The sequence below is a fragment of the Melopsittacus undulatus genome, chromosome 27 (genome assembly GCF_012275295.1).
Source record: "Melopsittacus undulatus isolate bMelUnd1 chromosome 27, bMelUnd1.mat.Z, whole genome shotgun sequence".
In the NCBI taxonomy this organism is placed as follows: domain Eukaryota; kingdom Metazoa; phylum Chordata; class Aves; order Psittaciformes; family Psittaculidae; genus Melopsittacus; species Melopsittacus undulatus.
In genome coordinates this window covers 183,355-207,426 of record NC_047553.1, presented here as the reverse complement: position 1 = coordinate 207,426, position 24,072 = coordinate 183,355, and the positions used below count along the sequence as shown (strand labels likewise).

The window sequence follows — 24,072 nt, the reverse complement described above, 5'->3', positions numbered from 1 at the left end:
AGGTGAGGGGGGGTCACGGGGGGGCAAGAGGGGGGCAATGGGGGGGCAATGAGGGGTAATGGGAGGGCTATGGGGGCAATGGGGAAGCCATGGACGGGCAATGGGGCAATGAGGGGGTAATGGGGGGTTATGGGAGGGCAACGGGGGGGTTATGATGGCAATGGGGGGGTTATGGGGGGCAATGGGAGGGCAATGGGAGGGTTATGGGGGCAATGGGGGGGTTATTGGGGGCAATGGGGGGTTATGGGGGGCAATGGGAGGGCAATAGGGGGTTATGGGGGGCAATGGGGGGGTTAAGGGGGGCAATGGGAGGGTTATGGGGGCAATGGGAAGGTTATGGGGGCAATGGGAGGGCAACGGGGGGTTATGGGGGCAATGGGGGGGGTTATGGGGGGCAATGGGGGGTTAAGGGGGGCAATGGGAGGGTTATGGGGGCAATGGGGGGGTTATTGGGGCAATGGGGGGGTTATGGGGGGCAATGGGACGGCTATGGGGGGCAATGGGAGGGTTATGGGGGGCAATGGGAGGGCTATGGGGGGCAATGGGGGGATCATGGGGGGTTCACGCCCCATTGCCCCCCACAGGCCTGGCTGCAGTCCCGAGGCCCTGCCCTGGGGCACTTCGTGGCCGGGACATGGCTGAAGACACCCGGAAGGGAGCGGCTGCAGGGGGGAGAGCAGGAGAGCGGTGAGGGGGGGGCAATGGGGTTCAGTGGGCTCAGTGGGTTCAATTGGGTTCATTGGGGTTCAATGGGGATCAATGAGGGTCAGTGGGGGTCAATGGGGTTCAATGAGTCAATGGGTTCAATGGGGATCAATGGGGTCAGTGGGGTTCAGTGGGGATCAATGGAGTTCAAGGAGGATGAATGGGGTTCAATGGGGATCAGTGGGGTTCAGTGGGATCTATGGGATTTAATTGTGATCAATGCGGTCAGTGGGGTTGAGTGGGGTTCAATGGGATCAGTGTGGTTCAAGGAAGATCAATGGGGATCAGTGGGGTCAATGGGGTTCAATGAGTTTCAATGGGGTTCAATGAGATCAGTGGGGTTCAATGGGGATCAGTGGGGTTCAATGGGGTTCAAGGAGGATGAATGGGGTTCAATGGCATCAATGGAGTTCAATGCTGATCAATGGGGTTCAATGGGGATCAATGGGGCTCGGGGGGCTCAGCGGTGCCGTTGCCCCCAGGCCGGGTGCTCTTCTCGGTGCCAGGGGGGGACGTCGGGGACCTGACGGCTGCAGTGGCTGCGGCAATGGCGGCACCATGGGGGCAGCTGGGGGGGGCGGAGCGGGCAGAGAGCCTAGAACGGTGAGTACAGAGACTATTGAATCCCATTGAGCCCCATTGAACCCACTGAACCCCATTGATCCCCATTGAACCCACTGAACCCCATTGATCCCCATTGATCCCATTGAACCCATTGATCCCCATTGAACCCACTGAACCCCATTGAGCCCCATTGCACCCCATTTACCCCATTGATCACTGTTGACCCCACTGAGCACTGTTGACCCCCTTTGAACCCCACTGACCCCATTTATCCCCATTGAGCCCCACTGACCCTCATTGATATCCATTGATCCCTACTGAGACCCATTAAATCCTATTGAGCCCCCTTGATCCCCATTTACCCTATTGACCACTGTTGACCCCACTGAGCACCGTTGACTCCCTTTGACCCCCACTGAAGCCCACTGACCCCATTTAACCCCATTGAGCCCCATTGATACCCTTTGAGTCCCATTGACACCATTGACCCTCATTGATCCCCATTGAACCCTACTTAGCCCCATTAACCCCCATTGAGCCCCGTTGAACCCCCTTGACCCCCATTGAATCCTATTGATCCCCATTGTCCCCCATTGATCCCCATTGCCCTCCTTGATCCCCATTGATCCCCATTAACCCCATTGATCCCCATTACCCCCCCATTGATCCTCATTAACCCCCATTGATCCCCATTAACCCCATTGATCCCCATTGCCCCCCATTGATCCCCATTACCCCCCCATTGATCCTCATTAACCCCCATTGATCCCCATTAACCCCATTGCCCCCCATTACCCCCCATTGACCCCCATACCCCCTGCCCCCCCAGCCTGGCGGGGGCTCTCGAGGGCTCCTCCCCCACCCTGGCGGCCGTGGCCGCTCTGGGCACGGGCCGTGGCCCTGGCTCTGACCTGCAGGGGGCGCTGCGGGCGCTGCGGGAGGCGGCGGCAGGAGCCTGGAGCCTGCGGGGCTGGAGCCCGCTCGGTGCGTGACACGGCGCCCCCTGGCGGCGCGGCTGTCTGACCTCCTCATAGGGACACAATGGGAGCCCCCCATAGGGACACAATGGGACCTCCCCTCCATAGGGACACAATGGGACCTCCCCTCCATAGGGACACAATGGGACCTCCCCTCATAGGGACTCAATGGGACCTCCCCTCATAGGGACACAATGGGACCCCCCCATAGGGACACAATGGGATCCCCCCCCCCATAGGGACACAATGGGACCTCCCCTCCATAGGGACACAATGGGATCCTCCCCATAGGGACTCAATGGGATCCCCCCCCATAGGGACCCAATGGGATCCCCCCCAGAGGGACACAATGGGACCTCTCCTCTATAGGGACTCAATGGGATCCCCCCCATAGGGACACAATGGGACCTCCCCATAGGGACCCAATGAGACCCCCCCCATAGGGACCCAATGGGACCCCCCCTCCCATAGGGACCCAATGGGACCCCCTCTCATAGGGACCCAATGGGATTTCCCCCCCCATAGGGACACAATGGGTCGTCCCCCCATAGGGACCCAATGGGACCCCCCCATAGGGACCCAATGGGATTCCCCACACCATAGTGACGCAATGGGTTGTCCCCCCCCCAAGGGGACCCAATGGGACCCCCCCTCTATAGGGACCCAATGGGACCCCCCCAGAGGAACCCAATGGGACCCCCCCTCCCATAGAGACCCAATGGGAACCCCCCTCCCATAGAGACCCAATGGGACCCCCCCATAGGGACCCAATGGGACTCCCCCATAGGGACCCAATGGGTTCCCCCCTCTATGGGGACCCAGTGGGACCCCCCCTCTATAGGGACCCAATGGGACCCTTCCATTGCCCTCCGCAGGGGTGGTGGCTGTGGTGGTGCCAGCTCCCTGCACCCTGACAGCGCTGATGGGGACCCTGGGCCCCCTCCTGGCCATGGGTGAGTAAAGGGGACCCCTATAATGGGGGGGGGGGCACAGAGGGACACACCCCCCCCACACATAGCACCCAATGGGGGGGTCCCATCGCTGTCCCCCCCCCAGGTAATGGTGCCCTGGTGCTGGTGCTGGTGCCGCCGGGGGGGGCTGGGGCCGCGCTGGGGCCGCTGCTGGTGGCAGAGCTGGGGGGGGGCCGGGGGGGCAGCACCACTGCCCCCCGGGGTCCTCAATGTGGTCACCGGGGCCCCCCCCCTGCACCGGGCCCTGAGGGACCTGCCCGGGGTGAGCGCGGTGACGTCGGTGGGGGACACGGAGGTACTGGAGCCCCATAGAGCCCCATAGAACACATAGAGATCCCATAGAGACCCATAGAGATCCCATAGAGACCCATAGAGGTTATATATCTTATAGAACCTTTAGACACTACATATTCTGTAGCACTTATACACCCTATAGAGACTATAGACTGTATAGACTCTATGTATCCACCCTATACCCCCCATATACCCTATGTGTCCGTCCTGTACCTCACATATGCCCTATATACCCTATGTGTCCATCCTATATTCCCCATATGCCCTATATACCCTATGTGTCCATCCTATACCCCCCATATACCCTATATACCCTATGTATCTGTCTTATACCGCCCATATACCCCATATACCATATGTACCTGTGCTATGTATCCCATATAGCCCATACATCCTATATACCCTATGTACATGTGCTATACACCCCATACACTCTATATACCTGTGTTATGTACCCCATATACCGTATGTACATGTGCTATACACCCTATATACGCTATGTATCCATCCCATACCCCCCATATACCCTATATACTCTATGTCCCCATCCTATGCCCCCCCTATACCCTATGTACCTGTGCTATGTACCCAATTGTCCCCCACAGGACCCCCCCCTGGGGCTCTGGGGGAGCCGCTACCTGCGGGTGGCCCCGCGGGGGGGTCACGTGATCGTCCTCATCTTGGACTCAGCTGACCTGGACAGTGCAGCCGCCGCCATCATGGGGGGGGGCAGGGCCAGGCCCCCCCTGCCCTTGGTGAGCGTTGGTTGAGGCCGACCAGGGCAGGCCCCTGCGGCCCCTCCCATTGGCCCCTATGGGGGGGTCCTCAGGGTCCTATTGCCCCCCATTGCCCCCATTACCCCCCATTGCTCCCATTGCAGACCTTGGTGGTGCTGGAGGCGCTGGTGGCCCCCCTGGTGCGGCGGCTCCGGGCGCTGTGCAGAGGGGACCCCCTGAACCCCGATGTGTGGGGAGAGGACACTGATGTAAGAGGGGCAATGGGGGGATATGGGGGGCATTGACTCTATGGTCTCTATCAGTCTCTATGGTTTCTCTATGGTGTCTCTATGGGTCTCTATGGTGTCTCTATGGTCTCTATGCTCTCTATGAGTATGCTCCCTATGGTGTCTCTATGGGTCTCTATGAGTATGGGTCTCTATGCTCTCTATGGTGTCTCTATGGTCTCTATGGGTCTCTCTAAGGTCTCTATTGTCTCTATGGGTCTCTACGATCTCTCTATGGTCTCTATGGGTCTCTATAGGTCCCTATGGGTCTCTATGCTCTCTATGGGTCTCTGTGGCCTCTCTATGGTTTCTCTATGGTCCCTCCCAGCTCCTCGTCCCCGTGCGGTCGCTGCCTGAGGCTCTCTCGGTGCTCTCGGGGCTCCCCCCCCCCACTGCAGCCTCGCTCTGGACCCAGGACCTGGCCCTGGCCCTGGACACGGCCCAGAGGTGACCTTGACCTCAGCGTGACCCCACCCCTCCCCCCACTCGTGACCTCGCTCTGACCTTGACCCCCCCTCCCCCCTTAGGCTGCCCATGGAGCTGGTGTGGGTCAATACCCTCGAGGTGCCACAGCCATGGGGGGGGCGCGGAGCCATTGAGGTGAATGGGGGAGTCCCAGTGGGGTCCCCGGGGGGGGGTTCAATAGGGTGGTGTCAATGGGGGGGTATCAATAGGGGGGCGTCAATGGGGGGGTGTCAATGGGGGGGTATCAATAGGTGGGTGTCAATGGGGGGGTGTCAATGGGGGGGTCCCTGTGTTTTGGCTGTTCCCACCCCTCTGCTCCCCCCCCCCCCCCCCCCCAGATGCTGCGCCTCTTTGGGCGCCCCCCCTGGGCCCCCCCCACACCCCCATTGGATGAAGCCCCCAGCCTGGGGGTGCCTGACGTGACCCTTGACCCCGGTGACATCACTGCAGCCATGGGGGTCGCGCGCCGTGCCGCTATGGGGTGAGTGATGGAGGAGGAGGGGGGGGGCAAAGGGCGTTGGGGGGGGGGGGGTCCATGGGGTGAATAGGACCCCCCATTGCCCCCCCCGTGTGTCCCCCCCCCCCCGTTCGTTGCAGTTGGGCTCGTCTGGAGGCCTCCGCTCGCGCCCGGGTCCTGCAGGGGGCGCTACGGGAGCTCGGGCGCCCCCTGGCGGACGGCGCCATAGAGGAGGACGCGCGCCTGCAGGGGGCGCTGCAGCGCTGGGCGGCGCGCGCGCTGCTGATGGGCGGGGCCGTGAAGGTGGGCGGGGCCTATGGGGCGAGGCCTAGCTGGAAGGGGGCGTGGCTAAAGCGAGGGCTCCTCCCCGCCGGTAGGAGGCGCCCGGGGGCCGGTTCCTGGTGACGCGGAGGCCGCTGGGCGTGGTGGGCGTGGCCTGGAGCGGGCCCCGCCCCCTGCGCCGCGCGCTGGAGCTCCTCCCCCCGGCGCTCGCCTGCGGTAACGCCCTCGTGCTGGTGGCGCCACCCAGCGGACTGGAGGCCGCGAGGCGGCTGCAGAAGGTCAGGGGTGAACCCACCCACGTGGGGCACACAACTGACCCCCCATGACCCCCAATTGCACCCCCATGACCCCCATTTGCCCCCCCATGACCCCCATTTGCCCCCCAGAGATCCCATTTGCTCCCCGGGACCCCAGTTTGCCCTCAGGACCCATAATTACCCCCCCATGACCCCAACTGCCCCCCAGTGGGATTTGCACCCCCAGGACCCCTAATTACCCTCCCCAGACCATCAATTGCCCCCCATGACCCCCATTTGCCCCCCCATGACTCCCATTTGCACCCCCAAGACCCATAATTACCCTCTCCAGACCATCAATTGCCCCCCCCCATGATCCCCATTTGCCCCCCCATGACCCCCATTTGCACCCCCAGGACCTATAGTTACCCTCCCCAGACCATCAATTGCCCCCCCCATGACCCCCATTTGCACCCCCAAGACCCATAGTTACCCTCCCCAGACCGTCAGTTGCCCCCCATGACCCCCATTTGCCCCCCAGAGCCCCCATTTGCTTCCCCTGAACCCCAATTTGCCCTCAGGCCCATAATTACCCCCCCAGGACCCCAATTGCCCCCCCATTACCCCCATTTGCCCCTATACACCCCCCCATGTTGCCCCCCCCAACCCCTCTCTGTTCCCCCCCAGGCTCTGGAGGCCGCGGGGCTCCCGGTGGGGGCTCTCTCAGTGCTACCGGGGGGGGCCACGGCCTCGGGGCTGCCCCTGGCCAGGGAGCGCCCCAATGGGCTCTGGCTCTGTGGGGGGGACCCGGTGAGTACCCCCCCCCCATCCCCCCCATCGTACACAGGGGGATCCCTGCACCCCCCCCCCACCCCCCCCCCCCATTATGGACTCATCCAGTTCCATCCCCCCCCCTGCAGGACCTCGACTGGGGCTCAATAGGGGGTGACCCCCAAGTGTGGGTCCCGGAGGGGGGGGTTTTGGACGCGCCCCCCCCCGAAGCTGACCTGGAGCTGGAGCTGCGCTGCACCCGGCCCCACAGCCTGTGGCTGCCCTTGACCCCTGACCTTTGAACTTTGTGCCCCCCCCCAATAAAGACCCCCCAAAACTCAGCCTCACTCTCATATTGCTGCTCCGAACCATTGGGTACCAAGGGGGGAGGGGCCTGGGGGGGGAGGGGCCTGGGGGGGGGGGGGGGGGGGAGGCTCCAGCCTCGTTCTCGCCCCGCCCCTCAGTCACTTTCACTTTCGGTGGCAGCTCCGGGGGGGGGCTCGGGTCCCCCCTTCCCCCCCCCCCCCCCCCCCCCGGCTCTTCCCGACATGGACCCGGCCCCCCCCGGATCCGCGCTGGTAAGAGGGGACACCCCCCCCTCCATGGACCCCAAAGGATACTCCTGGTCCCCCCCATGGAACCCAATGGATGCCCCTGCTCCCCCCCATTAACCCCAATAGATGTCCCTGCACCCCCCCATGGACCCCAATAGATGCCCCTGCACCCCCCATAGATCCCAATGGAAGCCCCTGTTCCCCCCCATGGACCCCAATGGATGCCCCTACTCCCCCCCATGGACCCCAATGGATGCCCCTGCACCCCCCCATGGACCCCAATGGATGCTCCTACACCCCCCCCCATGGACCCCAATGGACCCCTCCGCCCCCCCCCCCCAGGTGCTGTTGCTCTTGGCTGTGCCCCCCCCCGGCGGCTGCTGCTCCTTCGAGTTCAACCCCGTGAGCAGCACGATCCGGGCCCACGTGGAGGCCGTGGTGAGACCCCCCCCCCCATGCACCCTTATGGGACCTCCCCTATGAGATCCCCCCATGGACCCCTATGGGACCTCCCCTATGGGCCCCCCCCATGGGGCTCACCCACGGTTGTGCCCCCCCCCCCCCCAGACCCCATGGTTGCTCCTGGATTACACCGTGGAGATGCCGGAGAACCTGGAGCCGGTGAGAGCCCCCCCAGGACCCCCCCATCGCCCCCATTCACCCCCTCTCATCCCCCCCATCCCCCCATTCACCCCTATGCACCCACATGCCCCCCCATTCCCCGTCCCCCTCATTGCCCCCATTCACCCCATCCCCCCAGCTCTCCCCATTCAGCACATCCCTCCCATTCCCCCCTAGCTCTCCCATCCCCCAATTCGCCGAACCCCCCCATTTACCCCTCCCCCCAGATCTCCCATTTACCCACTCCCCCCATTCACCCCTCTCCCCCCACCCCCTTCCCCATCCCACCCATTCATCCCCAACCCCCCTACCCCTCCCCCCAGCTCTCCCATCCCCCCCATCCCCCATCCCCCCCATCTTCCCCCATTCACCCCTCCCCCCATCGCCCCCATCCCCCCCCATTCACCCCCTCCCATCCCCCCCATCCCCCCATTCACCCCTATACACCCACATGCCCCCCCATTCCCCTCATTGACCCCATTCACCACATCCCTCCCATTCCCCCCCCAGCATTCCCATCCCCCAATTCCCCGAACCCCCCCATTCACCCCTCTCCCCCCACCCCATTCCCCATCCCCCCTATTCACACCCCCCTCCCCCCCCCCCTCACCCCTCCCCCCCCCATTCACCCCACCCCCTCCCCCTCCCCCCATTGACCCCTCCCCCCATTGACCCCCCCTCCCCCCCCAGCTCTCCCCATGCTCCCAGCTCTGGACGCTCCGGTTCGGGCTCGCCGCTCTCCGCTCCTTGGCCTCCCGCGCGGGGGGGGCGCTGTCCCCGCGGCTCCAGGCGCTGGCCGCGCAGCTGCACTTCCTGAGCAGCTGTCCAATCAGCGTGAGCGGGGCGGGGCTAGGGGCGGGGCTACGGCCGGGGCTCTATGTGGGGTCTCTCTATGGTCTCTACGGTCTCTATGGGTCTCTATAGTCTCTATGGTCTCTCTAGTCTCTATGGTCTCTATGGGTCTCTATGGTTTCTCTAGGGTCTCTATGAGTCCCTATGGTCTCTATGGATCTCTATGGGTTCTCTATGGGTCTCTATGGAGCCTCTATGGGGTCTCTATGGTCTCTATGGGTCTCTATGGGGTCTCCATGAATCTCTATGGGTCTCTATGCGGTCTCTATGGGTCTCCATGTGTCTCTATGGGTCTCTATGGGTCTCTATGCTCTCTATGGGTCCCACTGACCACCCCATTGCCCCCAGGACCCCCAGGGCTGCGCTCGCCTGCGCCCCATGAACCTCTCCCAGCTCCTGGGGGGGCTGGAACTGCAGCTGGGGGGGCTGCGGGAGCGCCCCCCCCCACCCCACACCTGCACCCACCTGCGCTGCACCAAGGGTACTGGCCCCATAGCGACCCCCATAGGAACCCCAATGGGGACCCCCTATAGAGACCCCCCATGGGACCCCCATTGATCCCCCCCATTTCCCCCCCCCGCAGACCCCCCCGTGTCGCCCCCCCCCCGCGGCGCCCCACGGGGTCCCCCCCTCCGCCCCCCACGGGCTCATCCTATGGGGGGCGCTGGGGGGGGCCCTGGTGCTGAGCGCGGCTGTGTGGGGCCTGAGCATGAGGAGAAGGAGGGGGGGCACCGAGTGCAGGTGGGGCAATGGGAGCAATGGGGCAATGGTGGGGTAATGGGGGGCAATGGGAGGGGTAATGTGGGGCCATGGGGGGGCAATGGGGTGTGCAATGTGGGGGCAGTGGGAGGGGTAATGGGGGGCAATGGGGTGTGCAATGTGGGGGCAATGGGAGGGGTAATGGGGGGCAATGGGGGGGCAATAGGGGGTAATGGGGTGTGCAATGTGGGGGCAATGGGAGGGGTAATGGGGGGCAATGGGGTGTGCAATGGTGGGGTAATGGGGGGTAATGGGGTGTGCAATGTGGGGGCAGTGGGAGGGGTAATGGGGGGCAATGGGAGTTATAGGGCAATGGTGGGGTAATGGGGAGGTAATGGGGATGTTATGGGGGCAATGGGGGGGCAATGGGGGAAGTGGGAAGAGCAATGGGTGTACAATGGGGGGGCAATGGGGATGCATTGGGGGTAATGGGGGGTTATGGGGAGCAATGGGGGCATTGGGGGTAATGGCAATGGGAGCAATGGGGATGCATTGGGGGTAATGGGGAGCAATGGGGTGTAAAGGGGGGGGTCACTGGTGTCAGCGGTGCCCCCCCAGTGCTGGAGCTGGATGGGCCCTGAGCAGCTGCAGGGGGGGACCAGGGATGGACCCAGGTAAAGGAGAGCCTATGGGGGGGGGGTTATGGGGGAGCCCTGGGGGGGGTTGGGGGGTCCTGACCTTCCCCCCCAATTTAGGCTGATCCAGGAGCCATGGGAACCCCCCTCGGCCCCCCCATAGTGGGGGGGGTGTTTGGGGGGGCCCCCAGAGCCAATGAGAGCACCCCCAATAAAGGTTATGGTGGGAGCCTGAGTGTGAGGGGGGGGGCATCGAACCCCCTTATGGGAGGGGGTAAAGGGATGGGGGGGGCACAGAGCAACGTGGCTTTATTGGGGGTAAATGGGGGGTGATGGGGGGCAATGGGGAGGGGTCTTCTGGGGGTAAAGGGGGGTAAATGGGTGCCTGGGGAATGGAAGGTTATGGGGGGATCTCATGGGGGTGGTCTTATGGGGGGGTTATATAGGGCTATGGGGGGCTTTTGGGGGGTAAATGGGGGTTGTGGATGTAAATGGGGGTAATGGGGGGGCTACAGGGGGCAAATGGGGGTTATGGGGGATAAATGGGTGGGTTATAAGGGGTAAATGGGGTTATTGGAAGTAAATGAGGGGGTTTAGGGGGCTATGGGGGGGTAAATGGGAGGTTATGGGGGTAAATGGGAGATTATAGAGAGTAAATGGGGGCTATGGGGTAAATGAGGGCGTTATGGGCGTCAATGAGAGCTATGGGGGAAATGGGGTTACGGGATGGGGTTTATGGGGGGCTATGGGGTAAATGGGGTTGTGGGATGTGGGCTATGGGATGGAGGTTATGGGATGGGGGTTATGGGGGGGGTTATGGGGGTGTCACATGGGGGGGGCTCTGTGGTGCCGCAGCTGCAGGCTCGGGGCTGGCCTCCCCCAAAGCAGCAGCAGCAGCAGCAGCCCCAGCAGCAGTGCCCAGCCCAGCACTGGGAGCACTGGGAGAACTGGGATCTCCAGTGGGGCTGGGGCCGGCACTGGGGGCAGTGCCAGCAGCGGGGTCATTGGGGGCACTGGGGTTACTAGTGATGCCATTGCTGTCACTGGTGGTACTGGTGTCACTGGTGGTACTGGTGATGCTATTGCTGTCACTGGTGGTACTGGTGATGCCATTGTTGTCACTGGGGTTACTGGTGTTATTGGTGATGGCATTGCTGTCACTGGTGGTACTGGTGATGCCATTGCTGTCACTGGTGGTACTGGTGATGTCATCGCTGTCACTGGTGTCACTGGTGGCACTGCTGTCACTGGTGGTACTGGTGGCACTGGGGTTACTGGTGCCCTACCGGTGCAGGCCATGAGTGGCACTGGGAGCACTGGGGCTGGCGGCCTCCTGGGCCCATCCCTACCTGGTGCTGGCCTCCGGGGGGGGTCCTCACCTCGGCCTCATCCTGCTGGGGCTCAGCCCCCTCCTGGGGGGGCACCAGGCTCAGCTCCATGGGGCACCCCCATTGATACCCCCCCATTGATGCCCCCCATTGGGGTCCCCTGACCCTTACCTGGCCCATGGGGGTGTCACCGAGTGTGCCCCAGAGCTGCCTGTAAGGGGGGGGGGAACTGAAGTGAGTGAGGGGCACCCATGGGTGCTGCTGGCATCAGTGTGGGACCAGTTAGCCCCATTGCCCCCATTGTCCCCCATCTCCCTCATTGCCCCCCATCTCCCTCATTGCCCCCCATCTCCCCCATTGCCCCCCATCTCCCCTCTTGCCCCATTACCCCCATTACCCCATTGTCCCCCATCTCTCACAGGCCACAGGTCTCCTGGAGCTGATCCAACTGATGCTGGAGCCGTGCTGCCTCCAACCGCTGCTCCTGGGGGGGGGGACACGGGGTTGGGGGTCCCAATTGACCCCCCCTAACCCCATAGCCCCCCCATAACCCCATAGCCCCCATACCCTCACTGCTGTCTCGTACTCTTCCAGTGCTGTTGTCAGCTCAGTCACCCTCTGCCCGGCCTATGGAGCCATTGGGTGCCCATGGGGGGGCTGAGACCCCAATGGGTGCCCGTGGGGGGTTCAGACCCCATTGGGTACCCATGGGGGGGTCAGACCCCATTGGGTGCCCATGGGGGGGGCTCAGACCCCACTGGGTGCCCATGGGGGGGTCAGACCCCATTGGGTGCCCATGGGGGGGTCAGACCCCATTGGGTGCCCATGGGGGGGTCAGACCCCATTGGGTGCCCTCACCTGGGCTGCGGTGGCCTCGTGGCTGAGCAGGAGCTCGGAGCAGCGGCAGAGCTGGGCCTGGGGCAGAGGCTGCATTGGTGGCACTGGGGGGGCCCATGGGGGGGAAAACGGGGGGGGGCATGGGGGGGGTCTCACCTCAAGCAGCGTCACCGAGGGCACCAGTGCCTGCAGCTGGGCCCGCAGCTCCTGCCCCTCGCTGTGCAGGTGCTGGGTCTGCAATGGGGGTAATCAATGGGGCATCAATAGGGGCATCAATGGGGGCATCAATGGAGGCATCAATGGGCATATCAATGGGGCATTAATAGGGGCATCAACGGGGGTATCAATGGGGATATCAATGTGGCATCAATGGGGGCATCAATGGAGACATCAATGGGGGTATCAATGGGGCATCAATGGTGGCATCAATGGGGTTATCAATGGGACATTAATGGGGGTATCAATGGAGCACCAATGTGGACATCAATGGGGGTATCAATAGGGCATCAATGCGGCATCAATGGGGACACCAATGGGGCACCAACTGGGGCACCAATGGGCATCAATGGGGTATCAATGGCGTCCCCATGGCAAGGGCCTCACCTCCTCCTGCAGCCCATCCGCGTGCGACCGGAGGCTGCTCTGCTCCTTCTCCTGCACCAATGGGGACATTGGGTGGGGGGTGGGTCCATGGGTGCCCCCCCCAGGTGCCACTGCCCCCAATGGGTGCCCCCAGGGCCCACCAGGGTCCTCATCCTGCGCCGCAGCTCCAGGTTCTGCTCCTCCAGCCCCTTCACCGCAGCCTTGGTGTCCTCCAGCTCCTCAGTGGCCGCGCGCGCTCGCTCCAGTGCCTGCTGGGTGCTATGGGGCATGGGGGGGCTCAGCACCATGGGGTGTCCATCACCATGGGGTGCCCATCACCATGGGGTGCTCAGCACCATGGGGTGTCCATCACCATGGGGTGTCCATCCCCATGGGGTGCTCAGCACCATGGGGTGTCCATCACCATGGGGTGTCCATCACCATGGGGTGCTCAACACCATGGGGTGTCCATCACCATGGGGTGTCCATCACCATGGGGTGTCCGTCACCATGGGGTGTCCATCACCATGGGGTGCTCAGCACAATGGGGTGTCCATCACCATGGGGTGTCCATCACCATGGGGTGCTCAGCACCATGGGGTGTCCATCACCATGGGGTGTCCATCACCATGGGGTGCTCAGCACAGTGGGGTGTCCATCACCAGTGGTATATTATGGGATGCCCACCCCCATTGTGTTAGTATGGGATGCCCACCCCCAGTGGGTTATTATGGGATGTCCATCCCCATTGGGTTAGTATGGGATGCCCACCCCAGTGGGTTATTATGGGATGTCCCAGGCCCTCACCTGCGCAGCTGCCCCCGGAGCTCCTGCAGCTCCTCCCCCAGGCGCGAGTTCTGCTCCTCGCTGGCCTCGGCCTCGCGCTGCAGCCGCTGGTTGTAGATGGCCAAGAGCTGGGCCCGGGACAGGAACTGCAGCGGCTCCGGGCTGGGGGGGGGGGGGGGGGTCCATGGGGGGGGATCCATGGGATGGATCCATGGGTTGGGATCCATGGGGTGGGATCCATGGGGTGGGATTAATGGGGTTGATATATCGGGGGGGATCCATGGGATGGGATCAATGGGGTGGGATCAATGGGGTGGGATCCATGGGGTGAGATCCATGGGGTGGGATCAATGGGATGGATCCCGGCCTCACCCTGGCTCTGCACCATGCTCGGTCTCTGCCTCTGTGGGAGCTTCCTCTGCTGGAGGTAGGGGGGGGGGTATCAGGGGGGGCCAGGAGCGTTCCCAGCCTCTGAAGCAGCCCCCCCCACCCCCCGCTCCATGGAGCATCCCCAGGGCGGCTCCTACATCCCTATGGAGCATCCCCATGGAGCATCCCTATGGAGCTCCCCATGGAGCATCCCCATGGAGCCCCACACTCACCTGGACCAAGGTCTCCAGCGGCCACTTCCAGCTCCTCCCCGAGCCACGAGCCCCTGGGGGGGGGGGGGAGGGGGTTTCTGTGGGTCTCTATGGGTCGCTATGGGGTGTACGTCTATGGGCTGCTATGGGGTGTATGTCTATGGGTCACTATGGGGTGTATGTCTATGAGGCGTTAATGGGTCGCTATGGTCCTCAACGTATCTCTGTGGGGTTTCAGTGTGTCTCTGTAGGTCCCTATGGGTCTCTATGTGTCCCTATAGGATCCCAAGGTGTCCCTATGTGTCCCTATAGGGTCCCAGTGTGTCCCTATGGGTCTCTCTGTGTCTCTATAGGGTCTGTATGTGTACCTATAGGGTCTCTATGTGTCCCAATGGGTCTCTATAGGGTCCCAATGTATCCGAATGTGTCCCAACGTATCCTTACAGGGTCCCAATGTGTCCCAATGTGTCTCTATAGGGTCTCTATGTGTCCCAGTGTATCCCAATGTGTCCCAATGTGTCGCTATAGGGTCTCTATGTGTCCCAATGGGTCCCTATAGGGTCCCAATGTATCCCAATGGGTCCCTATAGGGTCCCAATGTATCCCAATGTGTCCCAATGTGTCCTTATGGGGTCCCAATGTATCCCAATGTGTCCCAATGTGTCTCTATAGGGTCTCAATGTGTCCCAATGTGTCCCTATGGGTCCCGGTGTGTCCTCACGTGACCCCGCCGCCCGCTGACCTGCGGCACTTCCGGATCCACCTCCCCATGACGCTGTGGAACGCGGCCCGGTCCAGCCCCGCCCCCGCGCATGCGCCGTCCGCCGCCTCCAGCATGGAGCCCAGAGCGCGCAGGCGCCGCTCGTCCGGGGGCCGCCCGGTCACGGCCGACAGGTACTGGAGGACCCGCGCGGCGGGCACGCGGCCTGCCGGCAGGGGGCGCCATGGCGGCTAGAGGGGCGCTCTATGGGGCTCTATGGGCTCTATGGGAGCTCTATGGGCTCTATGGGGGCTCTATGATCTCTATGGGAGCTCTATGGGCTCTATGGGGGTTCTATGGGCTCTATGGGGGTCTCTGGGCTCTATAGGGCTCTATGGGATCTATGGGCTCTATGGGGCCCTATGGGAGCTCTATGGGCTCTCTATGAACTCTATGGGGCGCTATGGGCTCTATGGGGCTCTATGGGCTCTATAGGGGCTCTATGGGGCTCTATGGGCTCTCTATGGGCTCTATGGGGCTCTATGGGCTCTATGGGCTCTCTATGGGGCTCTATGGGCTCTATAGGGCTCTATGGGCTCTATGAGGCTCAATGGAGCTCTATGGGTCTCTATGGGCTCTGTGGGCTCTCTATGAGGCTTTATGGCATTTATGGGGCTCTATGGGAGCTCTATGGAGTCCATGGGAGCTCTATAGGCTCTATGGGGCTGTATGGGAGATCTGTGGGGCTCTATGTGGCTCTATGAGAGGTCTATGGGGGCTCTATGGGGCTCTATGGGAACTCTGTGGGGTCTATGGGAGATCTCTGGGGCTCTATGGGAGCTCTATGGGTCCCTATGGGTCCCTATGGTCTCTCTCTGGTCTCTCTCTGCCCCCCGTACCCCCCCCCGTGCTCTCCCCCTGTTCCCGTACCTGTGCCCTGGGGGTCGCAGGCCTCAAAGGTGCAATCGAGCACAAACTCCAGCCCGGAGCCGCCCCCGGGGTCCCCCCGCGCCGCTTCCGGGGCCCCTCCCCCCCCCTCGCCCCCTCCCCCCCCGCGGGGCCGGGACCGGGACCGGGATCGGGGCCGGGGCTCCCCCGGAGGCTCCGCCATGGCCGGGGGGGGGTCCTGAGGTGAGGGGAGAGGGGCGGGGCTCAGCGGTGCCACCCGCGGGGGCTGAGCCAATCAGAAGCCTGGATCTGAAGGGAGGGGCGGGGCCAAGAGGAGTCCTGAGGTGAAAGGGGCGGGGCTCAGAGCGAGGAGTTCCCGCCCAAGAGGGGCTGAGCCAATCACAACGCAGAGGGGCGTGGCCAAGGGGGAGGTCTGAGGTAAAAGGGGCGGGGCCACGCGGGAGCTGTTCCCGCTCGGAGGGGTTGAGCCAATCACAGCGCAGAGGGGCGTGGTCTTCGGAGGGAAGGGGCGTGGCCCTTTGGGACTGGCCCCAAGCCGGGCCCTGTGCTGGAAGGGGGCGTGGCCCCGCCCCTTCCCCGCTCTCATTGGTTGGCGCTGCCGGGTCCTGGTGTTTTATTGGCTGAAGGAGGGGAAGGGGCGGAGCTCACGGCGCCATCGGGGGCTCGTCTGGGTCCAGGTTCCGGATGAGGAACATGGAGAGCAGGAGCAGCAGCAGCTGAGGGAGAGAGCGCCCCCTGCAGCATGGGCGGACCCATAGAGAGCCCCATAGAGCCATAGAGAGCCCCATAGAGCCATAGAGAGCCCCATAGAGAGCCCCATAGAGGCATAGAGAGCCCCATAGAGCCATAGGGCACCCCATAGACCCATAGAGAGCCCCATAGATCCATAGAGCACCCCATAGACCCATAGAGAGCCCCATAGACCCATAGAGAGCCCCATAGATCCATAGAGCACCCCATAGACCCATAGAGAGCCCCATAGAGAGCCCCATAGACCCATAGGGAGCCCCACAGAGCACCCTATAGAGCATGGGCTGACACATAGAGTGCCCCATAGAGAGCCTCATAGAACCATAATGTGCCCCACAAAGGGCCTCATTGACACAGAGAGCCCCATAGCCCCATTGACCACCCCATAGAGCATTGAGCACCCCATAGAGCACTGACCACCCCATAGTCCCATTGACCGCCCCATGAAACTATTGACTGTCCCATAGCCCCATTGACCACCCCATAGCCCCACTGTCTGCCCCATACCCCCATTGACTGCCCCATAGCCCCATTGACTGCCCCATAGCCCCATTGACCACCCCATAGCCCCACTGTCTGCCCCATAGCCCCATTGACCACCCCATAGCCCCACTGTCTGCCCCATAGCCCCATTGACCACCCCATAGCCCCACTGTCTGCCCCATACCCCCATTGACCGCCCCATAGCCCCATTGACAACCCATAGCCCCACTGTCTGCCCCATACCCCCATTGACTGCCCCATACCCCCATTGACTGCCCCATAGCCCCATTGACCACCCCATAGCCCCATTGACCACCCCATAGCCCCACTGTCTGCCCCATACCCCCATTGACCACCCCATAGCCCCATTGACCACCCCATAGCCCCACTGTCTGCCCCATACCCCCATTGACCACCCCATAGCCCCACTGTCTGCCCCATAGCCCAACTGTCTGCCCCATAGCCCCATTGACTGCCCCATAGCCCCATTGACCACCCCATAGCCCCACTGTCTGCCCCATAGCCCCATTGACCACCCCATAGCCCCACTGTCTGCCCCATAGCGCCATTGACCACCCCATAGCCCCACTGTCTGCCCCATAGCCCCATTGACCACCCCATAGCCCCATTGACCACCCCATAGCCCCACTGTCTGCCCCATAGCCCCACTGTCTGCCCCATAGCCCCATTGACCACCCCATAGCCCCACTGTCTGCCCCATAGCCCCATTGACCACCCATAGCCCCACTGTCTGCCCCATAGCCCCATTGACCACCCCATAGCCCCACTGTCTGCCCCATAGCCCCATTGACCACCCATAGCCCCACTGTCTGCCCCATAGCCCCATTGACTGCCCCATAGCCCCACTGTCTGCCCCATAGCCCCATTGACCACCCCATAGCCCCACTGTCTGCCCCATAGCCCCATTGACTGCCCCATAGCCCCACTGTCTGCCCCATAGCCCCACTGTCTGCCCCATAGCCCCACTGTCTGCCCCATAGCGCCCATCCCCCCCTCACCTCCACGAGGCCACAGCCAAGGCTGCCCCCGAGCACTGAGGGCAGGTTCTGGGCCAGCCACAGCCGGGAGCGCTCGGCACAGCCCTGGGGCAATGGGGTTCAATGGGGTTATGGGGTAATGGGGGTGATGGGGGTGATGGGGGTAATGGGGCAATGGGGGTGATGGGGGTGATGGGGGTAATGGGGCAATAGGGGTAATGGGGGTAATGGGGCAATGGGGGACAATGGGGGGCAATGGGGTTATGGGGTAATGGGGATAATGGGGGTAATGGGGGTTATGGGGTAATGGGGTAATGGGGGGCAATGGGTCCCAATGAGGTCTATGGGTGCCAATGGATGCTAATGGGTGCCAATGGGGTCTATGGGTGCCAATGGGGTCAATGGGTGTCAATGGGTGCCAAAGGGTGCTAATGGGTGCCCGTGGGTGCCAATGGGGTCTATGGGTGCCAAAGGGTGCCAATGGGTGCCAATGGGGTCAATGGGTATCAATGGGTGCCAATGGGGTCAATGGGTGTCAATAGGTGCCAATGGGTGCCTATGGATATCCATGGTTGCCAATGAGGTCAATGAGTATCAATGGGTGCCAATGGGTATCAATAAGTCTCAATGGGTATCAATGGGTCTCAATGGGTATCAATGGGTGCCAATGGGTATCAATGGGTCTCAATGGGTATCAATGGGTGCCAATGGGTATCAATGGGGTCAATGGGTATCAATGGGGTCAATGGGTATCAATGGGGTCAATGGGTATCAATGGGTCTCAATGGGTATCAATGGGTCTCAATGGGTATCAATGGTGTCAATGGGTATCAATGGGTCTCAATGGGTATCAATGGTGTCAATGGGTATCAATGGGTCTCAATGGGTATCAATGGGGTCAATGGGTATCAATGGGTCTCAATGGGTATCAATGGGTTCAATGGCTCTCACCATAGGGAACAGGTCCTGCGGTGCAGCCATGGGGCAGCGGCCATGGGGCAGGCGCGGGAGGGTCCCTCGGGTGCTGTTGGGGACCAGGCAGGAGCAGGCGACGGCCCCACGGGGGCTCCAGTCCTGGGGCCCAGCCCAGCCACAGCAATGGAGCTGGGGGACAATGGGAGATGTGGGGGCTATGGGTCTCTATGGGTCCCTATGGTCTCTATGGGGCTCTATGGTGTCTATGGGTCTCTATGGTGTCTATGGGTCTCTATGGTCTGTATGGTCTCTATGGGTCTCTATGGTTTCTATGGGTCTCTATGGTGTCTATGGGTCTCTATGGTTTCTATGGGTCTCTATGGTCTCTATGGGGTCTCTATGGGGTCTCTATGGGTCTCTGGGTCTCTATGGTCTCTATGGGGTCACTATAGGGCTCTATGGGTCTCTATGGGTCTCTATAGTCTCTATGGGGTCTATGGGTCTCTATGGGTCTCTGGAGTCTCTATGGGTCTCTATGGTCTCTATGGTCTCTATGGGTCTCTATGGGGCTCTATGGGGCTCACCTGTTGCTGGACAAGGTCCCAGGCCTCGTGGGGCTCCCCTGGGGGTCCCTGGGCCGGGTACCCCCGGATCAGGTCCCGCGCGTGCGCCGCCATCTTGGAGAACACCTGGGGGGCAGAGGGAGCCCTGCCCCATTGCCCACCCCATAACCCAGCCCCATAACCCTGCCCCATAGCATAACCCAGCCCCATTGCCCTGCCCCATAACCCAGCCCCATAGCATAACCCAGCCCCATTGCCCTGCCCCATAGCCCAGCCCCATTGCCCACCCCATAACCGCGCCCCATATCACAGCCCCATAGCATAACCCAGCCCCATTGCCCTGCCCCATAACCCAGCCCCATAGCATAGCCCAGCCCCACAACCTTACCCCATAGCGCAGCCCCACCGCACTCACATGGACGCGCTGGGTGTAGGCAATGACCCCCACAGTGATCTGGGCAGTGAAGAGCAGCAGCAGGACCCCGAAGTACTTGGGGGGCAGGAGAACATATGGGGCTGGCCCCACACGTGCCCCTCCCCCCCCAGCCCCATAACTGCCCCCCCTCCCCCCTGCCCCCCCACTCACCAGCCCCAGCAGGACCCTGCCCCCCCGCAGGGCCCCGATGCCCCCCAGGGCCCCCAAGGTCACGGTGCAGCCTCCGACCCCCAAGCAGAGCCAGGCCCAGCCCCGGAGCGCCAGCAATGGGGAGCCTGGGGGGGGAAAGGGGGGGGGTCAGTGGGGCTGCCCCATAGGGTATGGGGTGCCCCATAGAGGGGGTGCCCCATAGGGTATGGGGTGCCCCATAGGGGGTTGCCCCATAGGTTATGGGGTGCCCCATAGAGGGGGTGCCCCATAGAGGGGGTGCCCCATAGGGGGGGTCGTACCCAGCACCCAGCTGAGGCTCCAGCGGTCAAGGAGGGCCCAGAGGCCAAAGGCCACGAGGAGAGACCCTAAAAGCTGGGGGGGGCAAAACAGAGCACCCATAGAGATCCATAGCACCCATTGACCCCATAGCACCCATAGAGACCCATAGCACCCATTGACCCCCACAACACCCATTGACCCCATAGAACCCATAGCACCCATAGCATCCATTGACCCCAGAGCACCCCATAGCACCCGTTTACCCCATAGCACCCCCAGCACCCCAAAGCACCAATAGCCCCCATTGACCCCATAGCACCGCATAGCACCGCAATAGCACCCCATAGCATCCATAGCACCCATTAACCCCCATAGCACCCTATAGCACTCACAGCCCCCCCATAGCACCCCCAAAGCACCCCATAGCACCCACAGCCCCCCCATAGCACCCCCAAAGCACCCCATAGCACCCATTAACCCCCATAGCACCCTATAGCACTCACAGCCCCCCCATAGCATCCACAGCACCCACAGCCCCCCCATAGCACCCCCAAAGCACCCCATAGCACCCATTAACCCCCATAGCACCCACAGCACCCTATAGCACCCCCAATAGCATCCCATAGCACCCATTGACCCCCATTGACCCATAGCCCCCCCATAGCACCCATTGACCCCCATTGACCCATAGCCCCCCCATAGCACCCATTGACCCCATAGCACCCATGGGTGCTCACCGCGGCCGCGCTGTTGAAGAGGAAGAGGAAGCCTCTGGCCAGGCCCAGGCAGCCCCTGGGCCCCATTGGCTGCACCCATGGGAGAGGAAGGGGGGTCAGCACCCACTATGGGTGCCATTGACCCCCATAGACCCCTATAGACCCCCATAATCCCCTATAGACCCCTATAGATCCCTATATACCCCTATAGACCCCATAGCACCCATAGGGCCCCATGGCCCCCCCCCCACCTCCGCTCTCTGTGGGTGCTCCCGCAGGGGCAGGAAGCGCCTGGGGGGGGGGGGGAGGAAGTTTTGGGGGGGTCACGTGGTGCACCCGTGGGGTGCTATAGGGGGAGCCAATGGGTGCCTATGGGTGCTATAGGGGGCAATGGGGGGCTATGGGGTGTGCACAGCCCCCAATAGACCCCCCCACACCCCATAGATCCCACATAGACACCTGTAGCACCCTATGGCACCCATAGGGACCCCAATACCTCCCATAGCACCCATAGGGACCCCAATACCCCCATAGCCCCCATAGCACCTATAGGGACCCTAATAACCCCCATAGCCCCCTATAGCACCCATAGGGACCCCAATACCCCCATAGCCCCCATAGCACCCATAGGGACCCCAATACCCCACATAACCCCCCATAGCACCCATAGGGACCCCAATACCCCCCATAGGGGCCCCCACATCGCGCCCCACCCCCCGAAAAGCGCGGGAACGCTCCCCATTGGTCGCCTTCCCCTCACTCCCCCTCCCCATTGGCCAGCGCTGCCTCAGGCTCCTATTGGCTGCTCCCTCTTCGCCCCGCCCCTCCGTCACCATAGCGACGCCGTGCCCACGTGCCCCTCCCTCCGTTTCCCTCCTCACGTGACCAGGACGTGACGCCGACGCGGAAGGAAGGGGGGGGGCCACGTGTTGCGGGCGCCAAGATGGCGGCGGCGGCGGCGGCGGCGGCGGCGGCGGCGCAGAGGGGAGGGGGCGGCGGAGGAGGGGGCGGAACCAACGCGGAGGCCGCGGGGGGGGACGGGAGCGCGGCCGGGAACAGCGGAGACGCGGGGGGGGGGGGCGGGGACGGCTGCAGAGAACCCGACCCCCCCCCGGGCAGCGGTGAGATGGGAGGGGCCGGTGGGGGGGGGGGGGGGGATGGGAATGGGGGGGGGGGGAACGGGAGTGACCCCGAACCCCCCCCCCCCCCCACGTGTTTTAGGGGACTCCTCGGAGCAGATCATGAGGACGGGGGCGCTGCTGCTGAGGGGGTGAGGCTATGGGGGGGGATATGGGGCTATGGGGGGTCTATAGGGGCCTATGGGGGTTCTATGGGGGCTATGGGGGGGCTATGGGGGCTCTATGGGGGGCTATAGGGGGCTATGGGGGTCCTATAGGGTTCTATAGAGGCTATGGGGGTTCTATGGGAGGGTTATAGGGGGGTTTAAAGGGGGCAATGGGGGCTCTATAGGGGGGTCTATAAGGGGGTATGGGGGTTCTATAGGGGGTTTTAAAGGGGGCTATGGGGGGTCTGTAGGGGGGTATGTGGGTTCTACAGGGGGTCCTATAAGGGACTATGTGGGTTCTAGAGGGGGTTATGGGGGTTCTATAGGTGGCTATGGGGGTTCTATGGGTGGAGACCCTGAGTTATGGGGCAGGGGGGGAGGAGGGACCTGGGACCCCCCTTGTGCACTGGGGGGGGTGGAACCTTGGGATCCCTCATGGCCCATAGCCGGAATCCCACGATATTCCCATGTTATCATATGTTATCCAATGTTATCCCATATTATTGCATGTTATCCCATGTGATTCCATGTTATTCCATACTGTCCTGTGCTGTCCCATGCTATCCCGTGTTGCTGTCCCATTACCACATGCTGTCATCCCAGGCTATCCCATATTATCCTATCTTATCCCATCCTATTGCTCTGTTATCCCATGCTGTTCTCTATCCCACTATCCCATGCTGTTATCCCATGCTGTTATCCCGCGCTATCCAGTGCTGTTCTGCTTTATCCCACGCTGCTCTCCCGTTCCATCCCATGTTGTTATCCCGTTATCCCACATTGTTATCCCATTCTTATCCCGTTATCCCATGCTGTTATCCCGTTATTATCCTGTTATCCCATTATTATCCTGTTATCCCACGCCGTTATCCTGATATCGCATTACTATCCTGTTATCCCACGCCGTTATCCCGTTATTATCCTGTTATCCCATTATTAACCCATTATCCCACGCCATTATCCCATTATTCCATTATTATCCTGTTATCTCATGTCGTTATCCCATTATTATCCCGTTATCCCATGCTGTTATCCCATTGTTATCTTGTTATCCCATGCCGTTATCCCACGTTATCCCGTTATTATCCCATTATTAACCCGTTATCCCATGCCATTATTCCGTTATCCCGCTATCCCAAGCCATTATCCCGTTATTGTCCTGTTATCTCATTATTATCCTGTTATCCCATGCTGTTATCCCCTTATCCCATGCTGTTTTCCCGTTATCCCATGCTGTTATCCCTTTATCCCATGCTGTTTTCCCATTATGCCATGCCGTTATCCCGTTATTATCCCGTTATCATCCCGTTATTCCATGCTGTTATCCCATTATTATGTTGTTATCCCGTTATTATCCCGTTATCCCGTTATTATCCCGTTATCCCATGCTGTCATCCCGTTATTATCCTGTTATCCCATGCTGTTATCCCGTTATCCAGTTATTATCCCATTATCCCATGCTGTCATCCCATTATTATCCTGTTATCCCATGCTGTTATCCCGTTATCTCCCCGTTATCATCCCGTTATCATCCCGTTATCATCCCGTTATCTCCCGTTATCTCCCCCAGCTTCATCCGGGATCACGTGGAGCGCTGCGGGGACGCGGCCGCGCTCGCCCTGGGCCGGGCGGAGCTGGGGGCGGAGCCGGAGGCGGGGCCGGGGGCGTGGCCAGCGGCGGGGGCGGGG

General features: G+C 61.8%; 3 protein-coding genes and 2 long non-coding RNA genes across 5 annotated transcripts; 2 read left to right on the top strand and 3 right to left on the bottom strand.

The window, feature by feature from the left end:
* The first annotated feature begins 1,194 nt into the window (after positions 1 to 1,194).
* Positions 1,195 to 7,050, top strand: ALDH16A1 (aldehyde dehydrogenase 16 family member A1). The gene is made up of 13 exons (XM_034072387.1): positions 1,195 to 1,308; positions 2,099 to 2,253; positions 3,122 to 3,199; positions 3,303 to 3,512; positions 4,117 to 4,266; positions 4,392 to 4,496; positions 4,843 to 4,961; positions 5,042 to 5,114; positions 5,318 to 5,460; positions 5,577 to 5,739; positions 5,814 to 5,996; positions 6,642 to 6,764; positions 6,875 to 7,050. Exons 4-13 carry the CDS (start codon positions 3,306 to 3,308, stop codon positions 7,025 to 7,027), a joined length of 1,419 nt encoding a protein of 472 aa, XP_033928278.1. The 5' UTR covers positions 1,195 to 1,308; positions 2,099 to 2,253; positions 3,122 to 3,199; positions 3,303 to 3,305; the 3' UTR covers positions 7,028 to 7,050.
* Positions 7,051 to 10,749: 3,699 nt separating this feature from the next.
* KASH5 (KASH domain containing 5) lies at positions 10,750 to 16,011 on the bottom strand. Its single transcript, XM_034072348.1, has 14 exons — positions 15,974 to 16,011; positions 15,800 to 15,837; positions 14,943 to 15,126; positions 14,222 to 14,274; positions 13,992 to 14,040; positions 13,641 to 13,781; positions 12,995 to 13,112; positions 12,855 to 12,905; positions 12,408 to 12,485; positions 12,273 to 12,341; positions 11,982 to 12,041; positions 11,834 to 11,898; positions 11,466 to 11,625; positions 10,750 to 10,788 (listed from the first exon to the last, which is right to left on the bottom strand). Exons 1-14 carry the CDS (start codon positions 16,009 to 16,011, stop codon positions 10,750 to 10,752), a joined length of 1,143 nt encoding a protein of 380 aa, XP_033928239.1.
* A 401-nt stretch (positions 16,012 to 16,412) lies between these two features.
* CD37 (CD37 molecule) lies at positions 16,413 to 19,642 on the bottom strand. The gene is made up of 4 exons (XM_034072417.1): positions 19,540 to 19,642; positions 18,992 to 19,144; positions 18,062 to 18,145; positions 16,413 to 16,525 (listed from the first exon to the last, which is right to left on the bottom strand). The coding sequence occupies exons 1-4, from the start codon at positions 19,630 to 19,632 to the stop codon at positions 16,454 to 16,456; spliced, it is 402 nt and encodes a 133-aa protein (XP_033928308.1). The 5' UTR covers positions 19,633 to 19,642; the 3' UTR covers positions 16,413 to 16,453.
* A 520-nt stretch (positions 19,643 to 20,162) lies between these two features.
* On the bottom strand, positions 20,163 to 21,411 carry LOC117437788 (uncharacterized). Its single transcript, XR_004550501.1, has 4 exons — positions 21,351 to 21,411; positions 21,121 to 21,189; positions 20,404 to 20,476; positions 20,163 to 20,229 (listed from the first exon to the last, which is right to left on the bottom strand). It is a non-coding gene; the product is annotated as an uncharacterized lncRNA (long non-coding RNA).
* A 725-nt stretch (positions 21,412 to 22,136) lies between these two features.
* LOC117437787 (uncharacterized) lies at positions 22,137 to 24,071 on the top strand. Its single transcript, XR_004550500.1, has 3 exons — positions 22,137 to 22,220; positions 22,321 to 22,369; positions 23,955 to 24,071. It is a non-coding gene; the product is annotated as an uncharacterized lncRNA (long non-coding RNA).
* The last annotated feature ends 1 nt before the right edge of the window (position 24,072 follows it).

Coding starts and splice junctions, on each gene's coding strand:
- KASH5 (XM_034072348.1), bottom strand. CDS start 16,011: ATGGCGGAGCCTCCGGGGGAGCCCCGGCCCCGATCCCG. Junction 14,041..14,221: donor CGCTGGAGACCTTGGTCCAG/GTGAGTGTGGGG, acceptor CCCTACCTCCAG/CAGAGGAAGCTCCCACAGAG. Junction 13,782..13,991: donor GAGCATGGTGCAGAGCCAGG/GTGAGGCCGGGA, acceptor CCCCCCCCCCAG/CCCGGAGCCGCTGCAGTTCC.
- CD37 (XM_034072417.1), bottom strand. CDS start 19,632: ATGGCGGCGCACGCGCGGGACCTGATCCGGGGGTACCCGGCCCAGGGA. Junction 19,145..19,539: donor GGGACCTTGTCCAGCAACAG/GTGAGCCCCATA, acceptor ATTGTCCCCCAG/CTCCATTGCTGTGGCTGGGC. Junction 18,146..18,991: donor CGCAGGACCTGTTCCCTATG/GTGAGAGCCATT, acceptor CCATTGCCCCAG/GGCTGTGCCGAGCGCTCCCG.
- ALDH16A1 (XM_034072387.1), top strand. CDS start 3,306: ATGGTGCCCTGGTGCTGGTGCTGGTGCCGCCGGGGGGGGCTGGGGCCG. Junction 4,497..4,842: donor TGTGGGGAGAGGACACTGAT/GTAAGAGGGGCA, acceptor GGTCCCTCCCAG/CTCCTCGTCCCCGTGCGGTC. Junction 5,997..6,641: donor CCGCGAGGCGGCTGCAGAAG/GTCAGGGGTGAA, acceptor GTTCCCCCCCAG/GCTCTGGAGGCCGCGGGGCT.